The sequence below is a fragment of the Pelodiscus sinensis genome, chromosome 6 (assembly GCF_049634645.1).
Source record: "Pelodiscus sinensis isolate JC-2024 chromosome 6, ASM4963464v1, whole genome shotgun sequence".
NCBI classification, from domain to species: Eukaryota; Metazoa; Chordata; order Testudines; family Trionychidae; genus Pelodiscus; species Pelodiscus sinensis.
This window is the reverse complement of record NC_134716.1, coordinates 22,442,074-22,464,732: the sequence shown is the minus strand read 5'-3', so window position 1 is coordinate 22,464,732 and position 22,659 is coordinate 22,442,074. Positions and strand designations below refer to the sequence as shown.

The 22,659-nt window shown below is 43.4% G+C and overlaps 1 protein-coding gene across 1 annotated transcript in view; it reads right to left on the bottom strand.

The window, feature by feature from the left end:
• Window positions 1-22,659, bottom strand: part of TTC39B (tetratricopeptide repeat domain 39B) — a 153,672-nt gene that overhangs the window by 84,151 nt on the left and 46,862 nt on the right. Inside the window, exon 2 of the mRNA XM_075931548.1 lies at window positions 15,714-15,748. Coding sequence (XP_075787663.1) covers window positions 15,714-15,748 — 35 coding nt within the window. The remainder of the gene's footprint in view (window positions 1-15,713; window positions 15,749-22,659) is intronic.

The following is a 22,659-nucleotide window of genomic DNA, read 5'->3' as shown; positions in this document are numbered from 1 at the left end:
GAATCCATCCTGATGGAGGCTGCCATTAGACAATTGATTTTGAACAAGTAGACTGCCAGAAAAAAAAGCCAGTGAGATGCGTGATTATCTGTTTTCGATTAGTAGGACGATGGGAAGAATCAAAATGCATATATCTCGCTGTAACCAGCCCATCCATTGTAAAGCCAGGACCAATAAACATCACCTTCCAAATTGTACATCAAGACCCCGAAATGGAAAATATGCCTTTAATTGTATTCAGTCCAACGGGAGAGAAGTATGATGTAAGAATTCCATGCGGATCATATGGTCAATCAGCGCAATCTTCAACTCATCATGAATCTCCATTCTGCCAATTGGAAAAAGTAACACATGATAGGCTATGGATATTCCGGATACTTAGAGACGGTAGCCACAAATGGGAAAATGGATTGTGAGAGGTCCTTATGAGACTGAGTATCGGTTGAATATGACAGTATCACTTCCTTCGAAGATTAAGAAAGTAGGTCCATATGAAATCAAGAAGGATGTTGCCCAGATAATTATGGTAGAACCAAAATACAATGTTGTCAGTAAAGATCCCTTTACATCTATCAGCTGTAAGAATAAATCGGAATTGTACGTTTTATGTCGGACCTTTGTTATCAGGATGGGAAAGATGGATACGGACAGTGATAAACGATCCAGGATACACACGAGATAAAAGAGATGCCATTGCAAAAATGATATGAGGTTTAGGAGCTAGCTTGGGAGTATTTACAGCAGCTAATCAGGTACGAGTAGCTCAAAGGCTAGACAAATTATCAAATAGTTTTTCGGCATTGTCTCATGCTATCAATGATGCTCTTTTGTCCTTGGAATCACATCCAAGTTGATTTAACAAAGTTATTACCCACATGGGTAGGTAACCTTACAAGAGCAAGACCACTTAACCATCTTAGGAGTATTGGGAGCTCTCATGTCAAATTTATCAACCGTGTTGGCATGTATCCAAGCTCAGGCCCTGTTGATTGACATTGCAAAGGATGTTATAAGAGACAGCTTAACTGGGAAAGTCTCAGTAGAGATTAAGAGAATGCTGAAGGAACACTCCAACCAGCTTGAACAGGAGCATCAGGAATGGTGGACAGTGATAGACTTCCAATATCATCCAGAGGAAGAGGAATCAACCCGTACTTTTTCGGCATTGTCTCATCCTATCAACAATGCTCTTCTGTCCTTGAATCATGTCCAATTTGATTTAACAAAGTTATTACCTACATGGGTAACCTTACAAGAGCAAGACCACTTAGGAGCATTGGGACAAGTATTTCCTTATAATATTTTTCTAATCTTTCCTTCAGAACCAAAGACACATATTTATCAAAGGCCAACAATAATTTGCCATTTTAAAATCAAGACTGAACTTTTTTGAAAAAAAGGTAATTATCCTCTAGTTCTAAAGGAATTATTCTGGGGAAATTCAGACTAAATAATCAAAATGATCCATCTGGCCTTAGAACAGGGGTGACCAACCCGCAGCTCTTTAGTTAAAGAAATGCTGCTCTTGTTCTGAGCTGCATGCCCGGACTGCACATGGCCAGCCACTCTGCGCACGTACCCCAGCGCCTGGAGGGAGAAGCACATGAAGCACAAACTCTGGGACCCAGGCATTGGGTTACAGCAGGGGCAGGGCAGGGGGGCGGAGATGGGGCATTGGGTTAGAGCAGGGGAGCTGAAGCACCTTAAAACTCAAAGTCTTCATGGATGCAGAATAAGGCAGCCAACCTTATATTTAAATTCCAGGCCAAAAAAAGAATCAGCATGTACCTGGTTTACACTGTGTTTCTTTAAAGAAAATTCAAAGGCTATTGTTTACCAGGCTGAAGCAATTATTCTGAGATGAGTCTTTCCCTTCTTGTTTTTGAACCTCTCATATCTGCAGTCTGGAACAGACCTGAATTTTTAGTGTCTATAAAAAAGCAATAATCTTCTTAAGTAAAAAAAAATGAGGAAACCATACCAGAAATCAACAAGATGGAGTGAAACAGGCACTTCAAATTGTGCTAATTTACGTCTCAGTTCAGTTTAATTTTTTAAAAAACTCACAGGACATAATAGCGCTGTAGAGTTACATTTAAAATACATGATGGGGATGCTTTTTTTTTTAAGTGAGAGAATACTACTGTATTTTTAAAGTGTTTTTTTTTTTTATTTGATATTTGTTCCTTGTCAAGTTCTCTGAAGATCTATGGACTGGCCGTGAATTATTTAAGTGACTAGAGACTTTTTTATTGGTTTTTGTCTGAAATGTCCTGTAATGTTGTTTTTATCACTACATTTTGTGTACTACATCTATCTATATACAGCTATATAAAAATAAATATCTAATAAGTGGCTCTTCGCACTCTATTCATAGCTATTTTGGCTCTTCGTCTCTAACCGGTTGGCCTTAGAATCTAGAAGCCAGTCAATTCTATAATCCTTAATCAGGCAAAATTCCCATCGCAAGTAATAGAAGTTTGGTCTTAGTGAAGATAGACCAAATGTCTTTGATAAAAATAAAAGTATATAATTATAATATTATGTATCTTTTCCTTAAAACAACTTCTTCAAGTTGGGCCACTTCACCATTTGCCTAACTGGTTTCCCAGACAGACTGCAGGGCCACTCAGCATCTAATCTCTGTAAATGCATTGATGCACTATCTGAAAGTGATAAGCAGCTGTCTGGGAAGGCTGCTTTAGACTGCTGAGGGTGATCTGCCATCTACTGTCAGCTGCTCCACACTACAATCCAGCCTCTTCAGCCAACTACAGCCATGCTTGCTAACTCAAATTTGATCCATCTTCAATCAAACAACCAAAGAAAGCATGGGTGTTATGCTTATAAGCAACACACAGGACCTTTATAGGGAGAAAAGGCAATACGCAGCATTTATTGAGAATACAATGGCAAAGCAGTTACCATATACTTACACAGACAAACAGACACAGACAGAGTCCCACCAGTCGATGTTATATTTACCAGTCCATGGTCTGTGGCCTACCAAATTGATCACAGACAGAGGAGTGAGGGCTCTATTGATCCAAACCAATACACCTGTCTTTGGCAGGACATAACCCAAAAATTATGGCAAAGCAGCTCCTTTTTATAGCAGTTTTCCTTCATTGGGATCAGTAAGTTTTGCATTGTCATGCTGTTTTGCTGATGGGTGTTTGTTATCCCCAGTTGTTTCTCTTGCTCCTTGTCTTCTTCTGCCATGCTAAGCTGGTCTCAATCATGAATATCTTGTCCCAATGGATAAATGCTTGCCTCCTTTTTAGAGCTGTCAGTTTGCCCTACAATCACATCTCAATAGGGGTATATAGCAATCTCATGACACTTTTACATCTGTCTTTGGTTTCTCCTTAGAACATCTGTTCTGGTGGCCTTCACAATTATCTCTTAAGACCCACATTACTCATTTCACATAAAACAGGGTTTATTTTTTGTTACAGAAAAGCAATATGCACATTCAAACAAGGACATAGAGTTAAAATTTCAAGAACAATCACCACATTCTTGTACTTACTGCATGATTTTTTTTGTAAGCCTAAAACAAAATAGTCTATTCCTGCCTTGACATCAGATACAAGCAATATGATTGATTCATCTTTACCAAACGGTAAGGTAAAGTCCTTTCTGCATGTAGACAGGGTGGCTGAGGCCTTTTACTTTGCAGAAAGCTACATTTTAGCTACATGGGGACATAGACAGGTGAAGCCTCCTGAGCTCAAGATAGACCTGCAATAGGCAGTAGATAGTTTTGTTGAGTAATTAAAGTCTGCCCCACTCCAAAAGCCAGCAGCATCTTGCCAACCTTTGATGCTTTCCTCTTTTCTTACCAGAAGCCTGTCCTGCCACTCCAAACCAATCTCAGGTCAGAAAAGAGACTCCTGCAGACACAGAATCTTAGTGATGAAAATCCAGAGATGCAAGATGGAACTGCTAGGTAAAACCAAGAGTGAGAGTCTGGAAAAAGCATCTAGGGGAAATGAGACAAAAATGATTTGGGAAGGAGTGAGGTTATGTTTTTGGCAAAGGAGAAATGCTACGGGCATCTCAAAACTTATAATGCTGCAGCTGTGTCACTCTAGTGCCTCAGTGAAAACACTACCTATGGTGGTGGTGGGCAACCTGTGGTTCAAGGGCCACATGCAGCCAATCGTAGTTCTATGTGTGATCCATGAGACATTTTGTTTACTATTGCCCATGCTGAGGTTGCCAGATTACACTGGTTTCCATCTGCATAGTTTTTTTTTTTCCCTACTGGTATTACTAAAGTGACATGCATTTAAATCAAGGGAACACGAAAGGTGGCGCATGCTGATTGCACACAATATTTGACTGTAAGAGCTGTGTACTCCCTCTGCATCAAATCAAAATGCTGGTATGGTTCAGCTGGCACACCCAACAAATTCTAGGTTGGCAAGCGCTGTTAGAAAAACTACCCTGTCCTGGGAGACTGTCTTGGTTATGACAATCTTGTGGCCCACTGGGATGAAAAGGGGCCACTCATGCAGCCCACTTACCAGATTCTGATCTATGCTGAGAGGAGAGGGTTCTTCTGGGAGAGGCAATAGCTATGACAACAACAGAAGACTTCCCATTGACATATCACTGGGCTGTACCTGGAGATTAGGTTGATATCATGACATTGAACAGGAGTATGGATTTTCTACACCCCCGACTGACTTAGCTATACATTCCTAGTATACTATTCCTAGTATAGACCAAACCTGAGTCATAGAATCATAGAGCTGGAAGAGACCTCAGAAGGTCATCAAGTCCAGCCCCCTGCTCTAGGCAGGACCAATCCCAACTAAATTAACCCTGCCAGGGCTTTGTCAAGCCGAGACTTAAACACCTCTAGGGATGGAGACTCCACTACTTCCCTAGGTAACCCATTCCAGTGCTTCACCACTCTCCTAGTGAAATAGTTTTTCTTAATATCCAACCTGGATCTCTCCCACCACAACTTGAGACCATTGCTCCTTGTTCTGCCAGGCTGTTCTCAGTAGTGACAGATTTCTCCATCCTCTTTGGAACCTCCCTTCAGGAAGTTGAAGGCTTCCCCCCCACTCTTCGCTTCTGCAGACTGACCAGACCCAAATCCCTCAGCCTCTCCTCATAGATCATATGTTCCAGCCCCCTAATCATTTTGGTTATCCTCCGCTGGACCCTCTCCAATGCGTCCACATCCTTTTTGTAGTAGGAGGCCCAGAACTGGACACAATACTCCGAATAAAGGGGAATAATCACATCTCTGGATCTGCTGGCAATGCTCCTCTTAATGCAACCTAATATGCCATTTGCCTTCTTGGCTACAAGGGCACACTGTTGACTCATATCCAGCTTCTCATCCACTGTAACCTCCAGGTCCTTTTCTGCAGAACTACTAGTTAGCTGGTTGGTCCCCAGCCTGTAACAATGCTTGGGATTCTTCCGTCCCAAGTGCAGGACTCTGCACTTGTCCTAGTTTAATCTCATCACATTTCTTGTGGCCCAATCTTCCAATTTGTTTAAGTCACTCTGGACCCTACCTCTGTCCTCGAGCGTATCTACCTCTCCCCCTAGCTTCATGTCATCTGCAAACTTGCTGAGGGTGCAATCCATCCCCTCATCCAAGGTCATGAATAAAGATATTCAAGAATACCAGTCCTAGAACCGAACCTTAGGGCACTCCACTAGAAACCGACCGCCATCCTGACATCGAGTCGTTAATCACTACCCATTTATTCAATCCACATTCCCTTAACTTGCTGGCAAGAATATTGTGGGAGACCATATCAAAAGCCTTGCTAAAGTCAAGGTATATCACATCCACTGACTTTCCCACGTCCATAGAGCCAGTTACCTCATGATAGAAGCTAATCAGATTGGTTAGGCATGACTTGCCCTTTGTAAATTCATGCTGACTATTCCTGATCACTTTCCTCTCTTCCAAGTGCCTCAAAATGGATTCCTTAAGGATCCCTTCCATGATTTTTCCAGGCACCGAGGTAAGACTGACCAGCCTATAGATCCCTGGATCATCCTTCTTCCCTTTTTTGAAGATGGGCACTACATTTGCCTTTTTCCAATCATCTGGGATCTCTCACGATCTCCACGACTTTTCAAAGATAATGGCCCAAGGTTCATTAATGACATTTGCCAACTCCCTCAGTACCCTTGTATGCATTAAGTCCGGACCCATGGATTTGTGTACGTTTAGCTTTTCTAAATAGTTCCTAACCTGTTCTTTACCCACCCAGGACTGTCCATCTTCAATCACTTAACGCATTAGTCCGGGAGCTGACTTTGTCTATGAATACAGAGGCAAAGGAAGCATTGAGTACTTCAGCTTTCCCCACGTCATTTGTCACTAAGTTACCTCCTTCATCCAGTAGGGGCCCCACACCGTCTCTGATCACCTTCTTCTTGTTAACATGCTTGTAGAAACCTTTCTTGTTATCCTTCACATCCTTTGCCAGTCACAATTCCAATTGCACTTTCGCCTTCCTGATAACCCCCTGGCATTCTCGAGCTATACATTTATACCCCTCCCTGGTCATTTGTCCAAGTTTCCACTTTTTGTAAGCTTCCTTTTTGTATTTAAGTTCACCAAGGATTTCTCCTGTAAGCCAATCCGGTCTCATACTACGTTTGCCTCACTTGCTACGCATCGGGAAGGTTTCTTTCTGTGCCTTCAATAAGGTTTCTTTAAAATATTGCCAGCTGTCCTGGACTCCTTTCCTCTTCATGTTAGCATCCCAGGGGATTCTGCCCATCAGGTCTCTGAGGGAGTCAATATTGGAGAGAAATAGGGGCAGAAAACCTTACTCAAAGATATTTCTGAAGAGCTTTTTATGAATCTTCAGAATCCTCCATATTGCAGCAAATGTTTAAAAATTATTAGTAAGGGAAGCATGCCCCCCCAACCTTCTAACAAAGGCCTTATTCATACATTCTGTCAACACATCTGGACCACCTACACTTGACTCATTTCCCATTTCTTTTCCAATTACTAAAAATTACTCCGTTCTGAGACTGATCCCCTGAAATGCTCCAGACTTCCTGCAAAATAATTATCTGAACTTCAATGTTATTGGAAATTGTACTTTATTTATTATAAGAAAAAATTATTTCCCCCAGATGAGAAAGGATTCTAATCAAGATAAAGAATTAAATCCTCTTAATCTTCCTCTTCTGAGCCACCTATTAAAGATTGGGGGGGGGGGGGACGGGTTGTGTTAACAACAGTGAAATATTTGACAATTTAAATATCCATACTGGTTATTTTTAGATTTCAGAGAACACTGTAATGGGATAGGAAACATCCACTTTACTGAGGTGAGACAGCTTTCCATGTACCTCCACAAGATTCTAGAGTTGCCTGGCATCCAGTTCTTGACTGGAACACCTGGTTGGAAAGAAAACCTGGCAGCTCCAGACAAAAGTGAACTTTTGTCAACAAAGCTATTCCTGCGTCTCCACTGCTGCTGAGTTCTGTTGACATAATGTTGACAGAACTTAGCAGTTTTGTCGATGGCTGTAAACTTCATTCTATGAGGAATAACACCTTTTGTCTACAGAGTTCTGTCAACAGAAGACCTTATTGCATCTACACTGTCCTTTGCATCTACACTGTCATGTCGACAAAGTGGCTTGCTTTGTCGACAGAACTGGATGTAGTCTAGACGCTCTTTGATGACGGAAGCTTTGTCGACAGTATCTGTCGACAAAAGCCTGTAGTCTAGCCATATCCTGATTGGCAGCACAAGGGGACTAAGACAGGCTCCCTGCCTGCCCTGGCTCCACACAGCTCCCAGCAGCAGTTGGCATGTCTGGCTGCTAGGTGCAGGAGGAGCCACGGGGCTCCGCACGCTGCACCCACCTCAGGCATCAGCTCTGTAGCTCCTCTTGGCAGGGAACTGTGGTCAATTGGAGCTATGGGGGTAGCATCTGTAGGTGCAGGACCTTGGCTCCTCCTTGAAGCCAGATATGCCAACTACTTCCAGGAGCCATCTGAAGTAAGTGCCATCCAACTGAAGCCCACGCCCAAAACTCCTGTCCCAGTCAGAACTCTCCCGCACCCTAAACTCCCACCCAGAGCCCTCACCCTGCACCTCTTTCCCCACCCCGAGCTCCTTCCCACACCCGAGCTCCCTCTTGGGGCTCACACACCACACCTGCTTCTGTACCCTTAACCCCTCTCCCAGTCTTGAGCCCTGACTCCTTTTCCTAGCCCAAAGCCCTATACTAAACCCCAAATCCCTCATTTCTGGCCCCAACCCAGAGTCTGAATCCCCTGTACCACACCACCACACCCTGCCCCAGCTTAGTGAAATTGAGTGAGAGTGGAAGAAAGCAAGCAATAGTGAAAGGGAGGAAAAGCGAGTGGGAGCAGGGCCTCAGAGAAGGAGAAATGAAGGGGACATGGCAAGAGTGTTCAGTTTTGTGCAATTAGAAAGTTGGTAACCCTATCAGATTCTAGAAATTTAATTCTGCATTGGTTTACTGTTTTCATAATTAAGATTCCAGTCTCTGTGCCAGGGTAAAAAGTCAGGCCTAGCTAAAATCCAGAGATAACAACACATTCATCAGCACCCTCTCCTCTACAGTACTCAAGATCAGATAGGAAGGAAGGAGTAAAGAGGAGGATAAACAGCAGTGAAGGAAAAGCCTACCCCAACACCTTCTACTCCCTATAGATCCCCCAGTCAGCTGATTCCTTTCACAAATATAAAAGCTTTTTATATAGTCAAATTTCCTGTAAGTCAAATGATTGCTCCCCGTTCGCCCCCTCTGGATTACTTCTTACAGAATTCACAAGTTTGAAGTGGTAAAGCCCATAACAGACACACTGGGATAAACATACACCCAAAGGATCTAGAATCCTTTTTCAGAGAAATATAGATTAAAAAAGGAAAAGCTAATTATAGGAAAAACTGAAATACCAAGAGAAACAGATAGGTAAATGGGAAGAAAAATGACATCAGGAAAATGAATTAAAGAATTAATAAGAATATTCAGGAGTCATAGAAAGTGCAATGCCAAAATATTACAATGAAACACACGTTTGATTTAAAATTCAGAGGATAAAAATAGTGAAAGGAGAAGCTAGAGATCGAGTTTTGGCAAGAAGATGAGCCCAGGAGTTCCATATTCTTAGGTGCAAGTGAAGGGGGAACCAGCTTTGATATTTTTAAGTTTAACCAGCTAGTATTTGGCATGTTTGATGTACATCTCTGATGGAAATGTACATGGGTAATTGATGCTTTGGTGTACATTGGGGTTTTTTTTGGGAGGAGGGGATTGTTATTGTTTAAGAGACAGACCAATCTTGTCATTCTCAAGTGAAAGTTAAATAAATTAATACTTGTACAAGTGTTTAAATCAGGGGTGGGGAACTGAAGGCCTAGGAGCCAGATGTGGCCCCCGGCTTGCCTGGATCCAGCCCCTGAAGCTCAGGGTCCCTTCCAGTATTGGGGAGCCAATGCTGGTCCTCCAATCCCCCTGCTGTCCACCTGCAGGGCTGAATCACACATCTTCTAGCCTGGACTCAGCAAGGCTCTGGTGTGTGAGAGAAATGTGGGAAGTGTCTTTCTCCTTCTCAGTCAGGGACCATATCAGAAAGGGTTAGTGTTTTTTGTTTTTGTTTGCTTTTCTCTTGTGTGCAGCCCCCGACCTATTTTTCTGTGGGTCAATGGCCCCTGACACAAAAAAGGTTCCCTATCCATGGTTAAAACCTCTCTTTTCAAAGTTCTTTGTCTCCCAACATTCAGGAAACTACATGGAGTATTTTGATATTTTCCAGGAAAGAATCCCCAGGCACGTATATATATTTTTATTCCTTTACAGATTCTTCAACTTGACCAAATTTAAATAAAACCTGTTATATAAATGGTGCTTCCCATTGCCAAGGATAAACAAAGTTCTTCACTTGCACATGAACAAATACTTTGTTTTGTCTGATTGTGAGCCTTCCCCAGGACATTATATTTTTTTCCTCTCATACTGGTTTCTTCCCCTTCTAGGGCCCTGCTACCACAAGACAATGCTGTGCTGAAGAAAAATCATAGACCCACACAAAGTTTAGATTGTGAATTCTGAGTTTACAAAACTTTGATCATTTTTAGTGGCAAATTTATAGCCAAGAAAAGAAATTTTCCTGGCTATAGAGATGCAACAAGCATATATTTTGTGCAATTCTTTTTAAATGAAGAAAGCTTAAATGGTATAACTTCAGACATAAATAAGGCCAACTTAAACTGCTTTTTCAAACTGTATTAACTTGATTCCTCTTTTAGGATTCATAAGCCAAATATGGTTTCTCTGAAGTTGACAAAAGGGCAAGTCAACTGTCATTTTCTAATGTTCCTATTTAAATGGCTATCACTTCCTTTTGAAACTTTACTTCTAAATTTGACTTTCATGGACCCATAATGTTTACACACACACACACACACACACACACACACACACCTTTTAATAACTAATTTTCTTTTTGACTCCGAATAGTGCAGGTACCAAACAAAACCTATATTTATGGTCTCTCTCTCTCCACCACTCTGCAACTGTTTCCCAGCACTTTATCCAGTGAGATAAACACACATGCAGGTATAACTGAAACCTTAACCACACTTCTGAGATTACAAGGATAACCTTTTAACTTCTTTAAACACTTCTGGCCTTTAATCTATTACCCCAGTAATACTGTGTAGAGCAGCTTTGGTCGGATCATGGATTAGTAATATCCAGCTTTGGATGGGAAAAGGAAAGGCAAAAGAGGGACAATAACTGATAATAGTAATTATCAGTTAACTACAGGCACTTCTATAGTTAAAAGCCACCAACAAATTCCAAAATTCTTTTCAAAATAATTTACTAAAATACATACTACTTTAAGTTCTCCTTTTCCACTTTTTCTTTTGTGATCATTGTTTTTTATAATGTCAATTAAACCACCCAATGTTTCCTAAGAGGATTGATATATATATGCTATTGTAATTCCTACCAAAAAGACAATATAAAGGTAATCTATGAAATATTTTATGGTCAGACAGTTAGGCGGAACTGGGGGGAATGGTACATATGGAGAAACATATATTAAGAGAATTCTGTACAAGCGCCTAAAAGTTAAGAACGCAGGGGGTAAAAGGGAGTCAAAAAACAAGACCAGCTTTATGTACTAGTCTAGCTCAGATTTTGGCATACATTTGAATTTGGGTGGGGTGATGAGATTTGACTTTTCTGCAATTTTTTAAATTTAATCTACTTTTCATAATAATTAAATAACAAGAGCTTCCAAGCTTCCAGATAAAAAACAATTTGAATCTTGGAGCAAAAAAACTGAATTTCTAACTGCCCTCGAGAAAGTAAAAAGTTTGTGCATGATTCAAGAATGGTTCAGCTCAAGGAAAAGCTAAGAAGAAGGCGAAGTACACAAGGGAGGGTCAAATCTGCAGATGTCAAAAGTGTTAATGTGTAAAATTTAATTTTACTAGATAATTAAAGCATAGAAGAAAGACCAGGTTTTCATAACATTGTAAGAAAAATGACACCTTCAGTGAAGAATCAGTCATACACACTTAAGTTGAAACATGTTGCATTCTTTTATTTCAGTCCTTTGTCTGCATTATGTCTATTTATATTGAAATTTCTTTGGCTAGAGGATAATGTTATGTTTGTGAAGCACAATTATGCATTTTGAAAATATTAATAAGTGCAAAAATCTTAAATCTTTAGTCTACAGCTAAATGTAATATGGAAAAAGAAGTTTGAAAACTGCATCCTAAAGGACAGAGACTCTTAACTGGGTTAGTCACAAGAGGGAGTTTGTCTTCCTCCATGAGGCAAAGGATTGCGAAGAAGTAGTCTATAATGTCCTGAGCTCATACTGAACTTAGTAACACTCATAGGTTTAAATTTACAAAGAAAAAGCAAGATTGAACTCTAGTCACAAGCGAGTCCTCTTTGCAGTTACACTCTTGTAACATGCTGACTGTTGATAGTGGTGTTTAGAACAAGTGAAGTTATGATGTTTGGGATTGCATACATGCCCCTTTTCCCCCTTTTGAACATTTGGGTCCTCATGGCTATACAAGGAAATGTGTCAGTCTTTCCACTCAAAGTAACAAAAGAATTGAGCTTGATATAGGAATCAGAGAAAATCTATTACTTGAGTTATACAGGAGATTGGATTATTATGATTATAATGGTCCTTTCTGGCTTTAAAATGTATCTAGAGAGTTGTAAATGTTTAAAATGCCTATGAAGGAGACATTTTGGGCATGTCCTAAACACAGCTTTGTGTCTAACTGAATAAAACCTTCACCCTTCTGATACTGAACATCTATAAAAGATCCTTATACAAGAATCTGGATACAGAATCTAATCCATTTAGCCAATCTGAACAGAGATTGGCTTCCCCTTGGTCTTGTCCTCAAACACCACAGCGAACCCTGGAGATTTAGGGAAGGATTTTACTCTCTTAGATAACTCATCACCCATTTAGCATCTAACCTATGCAACCTGGTTTCTCCTAGTAAGCTCTGACGTTTAGTGAATAATACCAGATAAAGAGGAACTAATTTTGTTGGAAACCTTCCTGATAGAAATTGGTGGTATAGGCACTAAGGTAGTTTATCCTTACAGAACACTGTATGTGCAGGATAAACCACCAGCCTTGGATCTCACCCACTCTCTTCAGGATTGTGCACATGAGAAAGTTGCACCAGTATAACTTTAATCAGCTTTTAAATTGATCTAGTTAAACTGTCTAAAACTAGGTGCAAAAGACTGTGTGTAAACATGTATTCTGGTATTTCTTTTAGAAGTTTAGTTAAATTTGGTCATGACTTAAACTAAACCAAAATAAGACTCTCTTATTCTGAAATGTGTCCACACAGCTTTTTTACACCAGTTTAACTGGTTAAAATTTATATTTTAAGTTTACCACTCCAAATTCTTCAGTGGAGTTAAAGGAACTGGATACCTAGGACACATTTGTCAGAGATATACCCACAATGCCTCAAAGGGGTATCTCTAAAGTCTTAATATTAGGTTTAGTTCTTAGGAAGGAAGAGGCAACTCTGGTACATGTGGCTAGACAGGTCATTCATTTAAAAGAATCTTTTACAGTTAGCGTATTCAAAAACTAAAGGTGGTTTATCCTTCTTCTTTCAAAAGAAATGCTGCTACATGAGGAGGAAGGAGATATCCAAGATACATGAATAAAAAATTTAACTGCCTGGTTCCTACCGAGTTATTTTTTTGAAGCTCTGTTTGGTGGCTGTACCAATCCTAAAATTAGAGATGTACAATTTACATTTTGCTTGTTTGGGAAAGAAAGTGTCACATTCATTTCAGATATCACTAAACACAAAAGTACATCAACAAATTTTCATTTAATTAATGAAAAGGAGCGTAAGGGAAAGATTTTCATTAAGTAGTTGGGAATGGATGGTTCAGGAGAATGCTAATACAGGCTTTAATAACTAGGGAACAAGGAAAGCTGTCCTTCCTTCAATTCAAAGGTCTAAGAGAACAAAAAATACTATGGCTTCCTGATCAAGGAGCTTCCTTCCACTGACAATCTTTCTCCATGGCTACAACCATAGATCCCAAGAAAGCATAACATTGATCTTTCACTGTGTGCGTGCCTAGTACAGTAGAAGCTCAATCTGACCAGATCCTCTAGGGCAGGGGTACGTAAGATACATCTTGCAGGCTGGACCTGGCCCACAAAGCCACCGGATCCAGCCCGCAGACCACCCTGCAGGGACCCTCAGGCATGCAGCAGCATTGTGTTAAGTGCAAGACTGCTCCGTGTGGCTTTCTGCTCTGGAGGAAGAAGCAGCTTCATGTGATTTCCCCACCCCATCCCAATCTTCAGCTCGTATTGGCCGGAAACAACCGACCAATAAGGGCTGAGAAACTGGCCTGGAGTATGGGGGCAGTGCAAGCCTCTTCCCCCTACCGAAGCTAAGAGCCACATGCAGGGAGCAGCCTTCAGTTTTATGTGATCTGGGGCTGCAGCAGGCAGGGACCTCAGTCTGTTTTGTGGGTGCTACAGGGCTGCTTGCTGGGAAATGCTTAGGTAAGCGCCTTCCAGGCAAAGCTTGCCTCTGACACCCTTGCCCATCCCACATCCCAACTCCCTCCCGCAGGTTACCATCCAAATCCGCTCTTTCCTATGTCACAACTCCCTCTCAAACCCTGTACCCCCTCCTACATCCTTCTCCTAGGCCAGAATCCTCTCCTGCACCCATACACCCTCTGAGACCTTACATCCCAATCACAATACAGGTCACATCTCCTTTACCCAAACTCCCACTCAAACCTCATATAGTCTCTTGCACCCCAGTCCCTTACTCCGTGCACCCTTCTGCACCCAATCTCTATCCTAGACCCTATACCTCCTCTACAGGAAAGTGTGATCCTTGCCCACTTTCCAAAAATCTTTGAGTGCCCTCCTCCACCAAAAGTTATTGCCCACCCCTGGCTCTAGGGTCTACTGTAATATAAAATAAGGGCCCTAAACTCTGCAGAGTCTAGTCTTCTCCAGTAAGCACCCATGCAGATTGCAAGGACAGGACATTCTAAGGAAAGCAAGGGCTGGTATCCTCTGCAGCATGTCTTAAACACTCCATTTCAGAATGTTCCTTCACATAAAGCGGTATCTGTGGAAGTGTTACTACACAGCCACAAGAAATGCTAACTCTTATGTAGTTTCCAGATAGTTGGAGGGGAGTTGGTAACCATTCTTTATGAGGAATCTTGTGCCAATATTCAATACAACTGTGACGTAGTGGGGGGTACCTTGCTGGCTGCTATGCTGGGCAGTGGGTTGTGAGTGACCTCCACTGGCTGCTGGCTGCAGCACAGGCAGGGGATTAGTCATTATGCAAGGGGGCTTCAAACCTGTCTGACGAGTTATCTCCCAGGGAGCAGAACAATGGGAAGAAGGAGAGTGGAGCCCTGGCTGGGGGCAAGGCTGGAAGTGAGTGAGTTAGGTTTCTGGCTGGTATCATGAAGGAAGCAGCCTAGGCAACGGGCTGGGATTTAGGGGCCCAGGCTCCCCCATCTCAAGGGGGGCTGAGGCATCCTAGGCCTGCCCTGTAACCAGATTACATCTGTGCTGTGCTGTATCCTGGAGAAGCAATAAACTCCCTCTATTCTACTGGCTGGTGGAGTCTGTCCGTGCCATTACGGGGGTGCAGGAGACGGGAAAACCCCAATGCGCCGTCACAACAACCTCGCTTCCCACCTCTGTATCCTCAAAGGTATGGGAAGTCTGCAAAAAGCCAGGGGGAACAATCCCTGTGCAAGGTCTTTTGCTTGGCTATATAAAATAAAGAACAATAGGGCCTGAAAGTAATTTCTATCCAAAGCTATTTAATGGTAACTTCATTACTGTTTGTATTGCACATATTCATGAGATTCTCCAGAGCTTTAGTATGGCACTAAACTACTTTGCCAACAAGTATAAAAATTATAAAGGCGTATAAGGAAATGCCAAATCCTTTATAAACACTCAGACATCGAGCCTGTTGCTGACCTTCCCATTAGTTAAGAGCATCATTGTTTTTGAAAATATAAATGGACACTGTACAGATCTAACCAGAGAAATAGCTGAAATGTGTGTTGCATACTAGACAACAATTTAGTGTTCTCTTGACTCTGTACTTAAAATGGAAAATAATTTTAAATAGTAAAATTGTACTTACACTGGGATACTTTCAAAGGCATCTTCAAATTTTTCCTGCAAAATAAGAAGCCAAGAATGATTTTTCAATAAATAGAAAGGGTATGTATGTGTTATTATTTTGTAAACAATGTGATTTTAAAAAGAAAACTACAAAACTGGATAGATTTTGTTCTGACACTATAAAATAAGTCACAATTGGGTATTTATTAGTAACCTACTAGTGCATGCTTTGGTTACAGCATTAGCTACATCAGCCTATTAACCAACACCCTACCATAGTTTACTGCGTTTGGAGTATGGAGTTGAACTAGTTAGACCTCCTACTTTCATCACACCCCACAAGCAAAGCTGTCCTTTTAGCTGAAGTTTACAGTCCAGTAATCACTTTAGACTCACACCTTCTATTATAAAAACTATATTTGGGATAAGCAAAGTATTTAAAATAATAAGTATAAACACTTCACCAGAAATAGTTAACAGAAATTTGGAGCTAAAAGTGGCTTATCAGGCATGTGGATTTGCTAACCAGTGAAAAGGCAATTTAAAATTTGTACTCTCCCTATCAGTTATCTCTCGATTTTCTCCCACGGTCACCTCTTCACCAGTCCTATAAATCAAGCAATCAGAGAGGAAAGAACCTCAGATATGACTTGAATGCAAGGTATTAGACTAACAAAATCATTCCTGACAGATGTTTGTCTAACCTGTTCTTAAAAACCTCCAATGATGGTGATTCCACAAACTCAACTGGCAATTTGTTCTAGTGCTCAACCACCCTGAGAGCTGAAAAGTTTTTCCTAAAGTCCAGCTTAAACTTTCATTACTGCAGTTTAAGCCCATTGCTTCTTCTCCTATCCTCAGAGGTCAAGGAAAGCATTTTTTCCTCTCTTTTCCTTGTAAGAATCCAATCACTTATGCACCTGAAAACTGTTAAGTCCTCTCTCAGGGTATGTCTACACTACAAAGTTAGTTCGAACTAACGGACGCTAGTTCGAACTAACTTTAATAGGTGCTACACTAGCGCTCCGCTAGTTCGAATTTGAATCGAACTAGCGGAGCGCTTAGTTCGAACTAGGTAAACCTCATTTTACGAGGACTAACGCCTAGTTCGAACTAGCTAGTTCGAACTAAGGGCTGTGTAGCCCTTTAGTTCGAACTAGTGGGAGGCTAGCCCTCCCCAGGTTTCCCTGGTGGCCACTCTGGCCAACACCAGGGAAACTCTATGCCCCCCTCCCGGCCCCGGACCCCTTAAAGGGGCACGGGCTGGCTACGGTGCCCGTGCCAGGTGCAAGCCTGCCAGCACCCAGCTAGCAGACCCTGCACCTGGCACGGCACAGAGCCACCCACCCGATGCCCCCCAGCCCACCCCCTCTTGCCGGGACCAGGCTGGCGTCTCCCGGGAGCTTGCCCTGGACCGCAAGAGGCGGGCACCTTCCTGGGCTAGTGCGGACATCGTGGACCTCGTCCACGATCTCCGCACTAGGCACAGGAAAGTGGCCGTCTAGGGCAGGAGAGCTGCCAGCCTGGCCACCCAGGACCAGGTGTGCATGAAAATCAAGGGGGTCCACTGAGACCCCCGACATTGAGCCCTGAGCTTACAATGGCCGTACTGGGTCAGACCAAAGGTCCATCTAGCCCAGTAGCCTGTCTGCCAACAGCGGCCAACCCTAGGGACCCTGGAGGGGATGGACCGAAGACAATGACCAAGCCATTTGTCTCGTGCCATCCCTCTCCAGCCTTCCACAAACTTTGGGCAGGGACACCACTCCTACCCTCTGGCTAATAGGACTCCATGGACCCAACCTCCATGACTTGATCTCACTTCCCTTTAAACTCTGTTCTAGTTGTAGCCTTCACAGCCTCCTGCAGCAAGGAGTTCCACAGGTTAACTATTTGCTTTGTGACGAAGAACAACTTTCTCTTACTAGTTTGAAGCCTGCTACCCAGTCCTTTCCTTTGGTGTCCTCTAGTCCTTCTTTATGGGAACTCAGGAAGAACTTTTCTGAATGCACCCTCTCCACCCAACCCCTGCTTTTAGAGACCTCTATCCTGTCCCCCCTCCGTCTCCTCTTTTCTAAGCTGAACAGTCCCAGTCTCTGTAGCCTCTCTTCATCTGGGACCTGTTCCCAACCCCTGATCATGTTAGTTGCCCTCCCCTCTCCCAGCCTTTCTCTTCCCCTCTCCCACCTCCTTTTCCCAGTCTCCCCCAGTTTTGTTCAATAAAGACAGAGTCAATGTTGGAAGAAACGTTATCTTTATTTTGTACATCAATAAGAAGGGGGGCTAGGGAAGGGTAAGTGGAAGGAGGTGAGGGAGGAATGGGGTACGAGCCCCCGATGGGGAGGACTGGGCTGGCTCTGCGGGCTTCTGGGGGTGGAAGCTCTCCTGCAGCCCCCCAATTACTCCCTCTCCCCAGATGGCAGCCTGCGGCAAGTGCAGCCGGGCTGATGGCCGAGTGGTGTGATGTGCCCAGTGTGGGCACTCAGGGCACTCCAAGCCAGAACTTCTTTGCAAGCGGGGCACCCCTTAGAACTGTGTGTCCTGGGTGGGGGTCGGGACCCTTTAAGCGCAGCCCTCGGCTAGCCTGAGACAGCATCTCCATGCTCTAAGTCCTCCTTTTATGCCCTGCCGGCACTGCTTCCGGCCATCCTTAAGCCCTGTTCAGAGTCCACTCAATGTGGACTTGCTAGTTCGAACTAGCAAAACGCTAGTTCGAACTACTTTTTAGTTCTAGATGCGTTAGTTCGAACTAGCTTAGTTCGAATTAACTAATTCGAACTAAGTTAGTTCGAACTAGCGCTGTAGTGTAGACGTACCCTCAGTCTTCTCTTCTCCAGACTGAACAAATACAATTTTTCCATCTTTCTTCATTGGCCATGTTTTCTGTTCTCCTCTGGACTTTCCCCAGTTTGTCCATGTTATTCCTGAAGTGATGCCCAGAATTAGACATAATGCTCTACACCCGTGGTCCCCAACCCGGTGCCCGCGGGCGCCATGGTGCCTGCCGGGCCCTTTACGTGCACCCATGGAGCAATCTGGGCTGGCCCCGCCCCCGGGCGTGCGGCAGGTGCCAGCCTCGGGCGCATGGCTGGCCCCGGCCCCATGGCTGGCCCCGGCCCTGGGTGCGCCATGCGTGCCCTTGCCGGCCCTGGCCTTGGCCCCGCCCCCGGGGGTGCCGCGCGTGCCCGCACTGGCCCCGGCCGCGCGGAACCTGGGCAGCCCCTGCCCAGGATCGCGGCACATGCCACTGCCGGCCTCGGGCATGCGGTGCATGCTTGGCCCCGCCCCCAGTCACGTGGCCTGTCAGTGGCCCCGCCCCTGTACGCGCAGCGAGTGAGCGGCCCCGCCCCCAGGCGCCCGGCAGCCCCAAAAGGTTGGGGACCACTGCTCTACGCTGAGTACAGAGTATAGCAGAAGAATGAATTCTTGTCCCTTGCTTATAAAGCTCTTAATACTACTTCCCAGAATGATATGATCTCTCTCCCTGACCCCTCTTTATTTATTTATTTTTGAACAATGTTACTTTGTTGACTCATGTTTAGTTTGTGATAACTGTAACTCACAGATCCCTTTCCACATACTCGGGATGTAAGTGACTAGTTGACTATCTGATAAGCAAAAGCTTATCGGATCGTTGAATAGTCCCTTGACTAGTTGTGTCCTCCCCACACACTCCACTGCCTCTATCAAATGCAGCAAGGGGAGGGAGCAGGAGCTAGTGCTAAGGGGAGCTGGCTTAAAAGTCAGTTCTCCCAACACTGTCTCTGTGGGGAGCAGGGGGGTAGAGGGGACCGGGCACAAGCCAGGAATGAGCTGATTCCCAGCTCATGCCCAGTCCCAGATGCTGAGCCTCTGCTTTTTAAATGTATTAAAAGCCTGCAGGATCTTGATACATTTGAAAAGCAAAAGTGCAGTAAGGGGGGGTGGGCGGAGATCCGGCTTGAGCCAGGAATCAGCTGTCCCAGCTCGCGCTGGGATCCCCCTGCTGCTCTCCAGCAGGCTGTTAATACCTTTAAAAGGCAGAGCCACAGCAGAGTTAGCTTCCGGGACCGAAAGCTAACACCGCTGCGGCTCCCCCACTTACCGATTAATCAACTGGTCGATGGACAATCCATCGACTAGTCAATTAGTTGATTAAATGAAATGTAACATCCCTACACAGTACCCCTTCCTAGGCAGTCATATCCCATTTTGTGCCTGAGCAATTAATTATTCCTCCTAAGTGGAATACTTTGTACTTGTCCTTTTAGCCTATTTACTTGTGCTTGGATAGAAGCACAATATAGAAAACCCCTGAACAATACACTTTTATTTAATACTTTCCACTGACAATAATGATCAATAAATCCAACATAGATAGGTTAGCTGAATTGTGTCAATGAAAACCACACATATACAGCTGAAGAATGTGACCAATTAAAATGATGTATTTGGTGTAGTAGGGTAACTTGCACATAAAGTCTTTACATCGCTAGCATTTTGTAGGATAAAAAGTTAAAAGGTTAATCAGTAAACATGCCCTTACTGGTATGCTTACCTGTGTAACCACTTAAATGGCAGGAGACTGCTTTGGTCTGGCTTGGCCTGGTCTGGCCAGAGCAGGCCCTCAGCTGTGCCACCCTGTGGGTGGAGGACTGCTCCAGCCCACCCACACACGGTGAGTGCTCAACCATGCCCAACATGGGTGAGAGGGCTGCTATGGCTGGATGGAGCCACGCACTGCAGCAGACCTGGCCCAGTCGAAGCAGCCCCCGACCGCAGTATGGCAGGCTCTGCCCGGCCCGGCCAAAGCAGATAGTGAGCTGCTCCAGCCCAGCCAGGCCCACCACATTTAATCTCTTTAATCACTTCACTAACCGGGATTTCACATTCCTATAAAACTCTTAGCAGTACTCCCATCAAACCTATATTTAGGAGTTAGTGGGAGTACTCTGAAAAGGCAGAACTATACCAGATAACAAAGAACTGGACTTAATGGTTTCCATACCTCTCTCCAAATGTCTGGATAAGCAATATCCATAAGATTTAGCAATGGTTTGGGGAGAACTCCCTCTATTCCTTGGCAGTAGCTGCCAAGCTGTGGCTGGGAAGGAGTGGGTGGGGGTCTCACCCCCGCAGTGCAGCATCCACTGAGCTGTGCTAAGAATGAGGAGAGATTGGTCTCTCTTTCTTGTGTCCCAGCAGCTTCTAAGCAGAGCCGGGCAGATGGTGAGTCTCTCCCCAGCGACAGCAAACAGAGCTGAGGCTGAGAAGGAGGGTCTTTACCTCGCTGTAGCAGCCCCCAAAGGAAGTGAAGGGGGGCATCTCTCCCCTGAATCCACAGCACTGAAGCTAGGGAAAGTTGCTCCTTTCTCTGGCTGCCACAGCCCTACATGTCCCATATCCCCAGAACCCTCTCATCTCATCCCACTACTCCCCCTCCACGTCTCCTTTCCCCAACCCTACCCCATTGTTCCTGACCACCTACCTCAAGTCCACCACTTCACCTTACATGTGAGTCTTCTCCAGGGTCCATGCAGGCACCCAAGCCTGTATGGCTCCGCTAACTGGGTAGGTGGCTCTTCATTCTCTTTTATATTTCTGCCCAGGTGCACACATTAGAGGGGAACTATTGAGGAAACTACAGAGGTGTAAGGTGGGGAAGGAGGGTTCTACTACTAAAACTAAGGAAGACCTCAGGTTTTCGCAATGTACTTCCTTGAAGACTTTCTCCCCAATCCTGCTGGACTGAAACAAAGCTGGAGAAATAAGGAAACGGCAAAAGAGAATTACCGAGGAAATGTTTCCTCTAGGTATAGAAACAAGTCTGGTGAGCAAAACTGCTACAGTTTATCAGGTGTCTGTAAGAAAGTGCCATCAGAAAGTCTATTCCAAGATGAGAAGTCCAAAAGCAGAATTTTCTTGGCTACTTTTAACACTTTAAAAAGACAGGAAAAAAAACCTCAGTAGTCCCAACCCAGCAGATTACAATGATAGAATGGTGACATTAATTTTTTTTAAATTAATATATCTTTGTCTAGGCTAGTGCTTTTGGCTGTCTGTCACTGAGTTTACTGCTCTTTGTCCATACTGCCTAAAGCTAAGCACATGTACATTTGCAAGATCAGGACAAAAAGTACAGTGCTATCATTTTTGTCCTCTTTCAACAGTCATGGATAAATTGCACAATCAGGACCTTTCCAGAGAGATTATATAGTTCCATATAATTGGGATTCATAAGGAAGTTAAGTTCAAGAAAGTAAAAGTGACCTTTTGTACTGTAATGTTTTGTTTGTATAACGTTCTCAAAGTCTTCCTGATCACACTTTGCATATGAACATATTAAGAGATTTTCAGTTTGATTCTTAAAGAACAGTCATTTGAGGACTGTTCTTTATGAACAATAGTCACAGGGCAAAGGAAATAAAAAAACCTTAGTTATTTCTCTTATTTAAAACCATAAGATAAGAATGAACAGCAGCCAAAAGAAACAAGAGTGCAAAATATTGTAAGTATACATGACCCACATTTGATAACAATATTGATGTGGTAAATATAATGTATCATATACTTTTGGTCACTACACATCAACCCTAATTTAGAAAGAAATCATTTTAGATATGGCCTGTGTTCTGGTCTTGGAATCTATGGGACTATGTCCACTAATCAAGCTCCCCATCTCTCTCTCACACTCTAAACTTCAGAGAGTAGTCATTAAAACTAAAGTACCATCTGCCACAGCAACTTTCAGCCCAGAACCAGAGACAAAGATAATCATGTGATAATCTCATGACCCTGCAGAGCTACAAATAGGGGCTTTATATAGTACTATTAAAAATAAGTTGGGTCCCCCATTTGCCAGTAAGACACATAGCTTTTTCTTTTAAGAGAAGAGAAACATTTTACTTCAAAATGCATTTGATTGGCTATACAAGCAGAGGAAAAACACCCACATATTATTTTAAAATTTCTAAAATGGTTTTTCT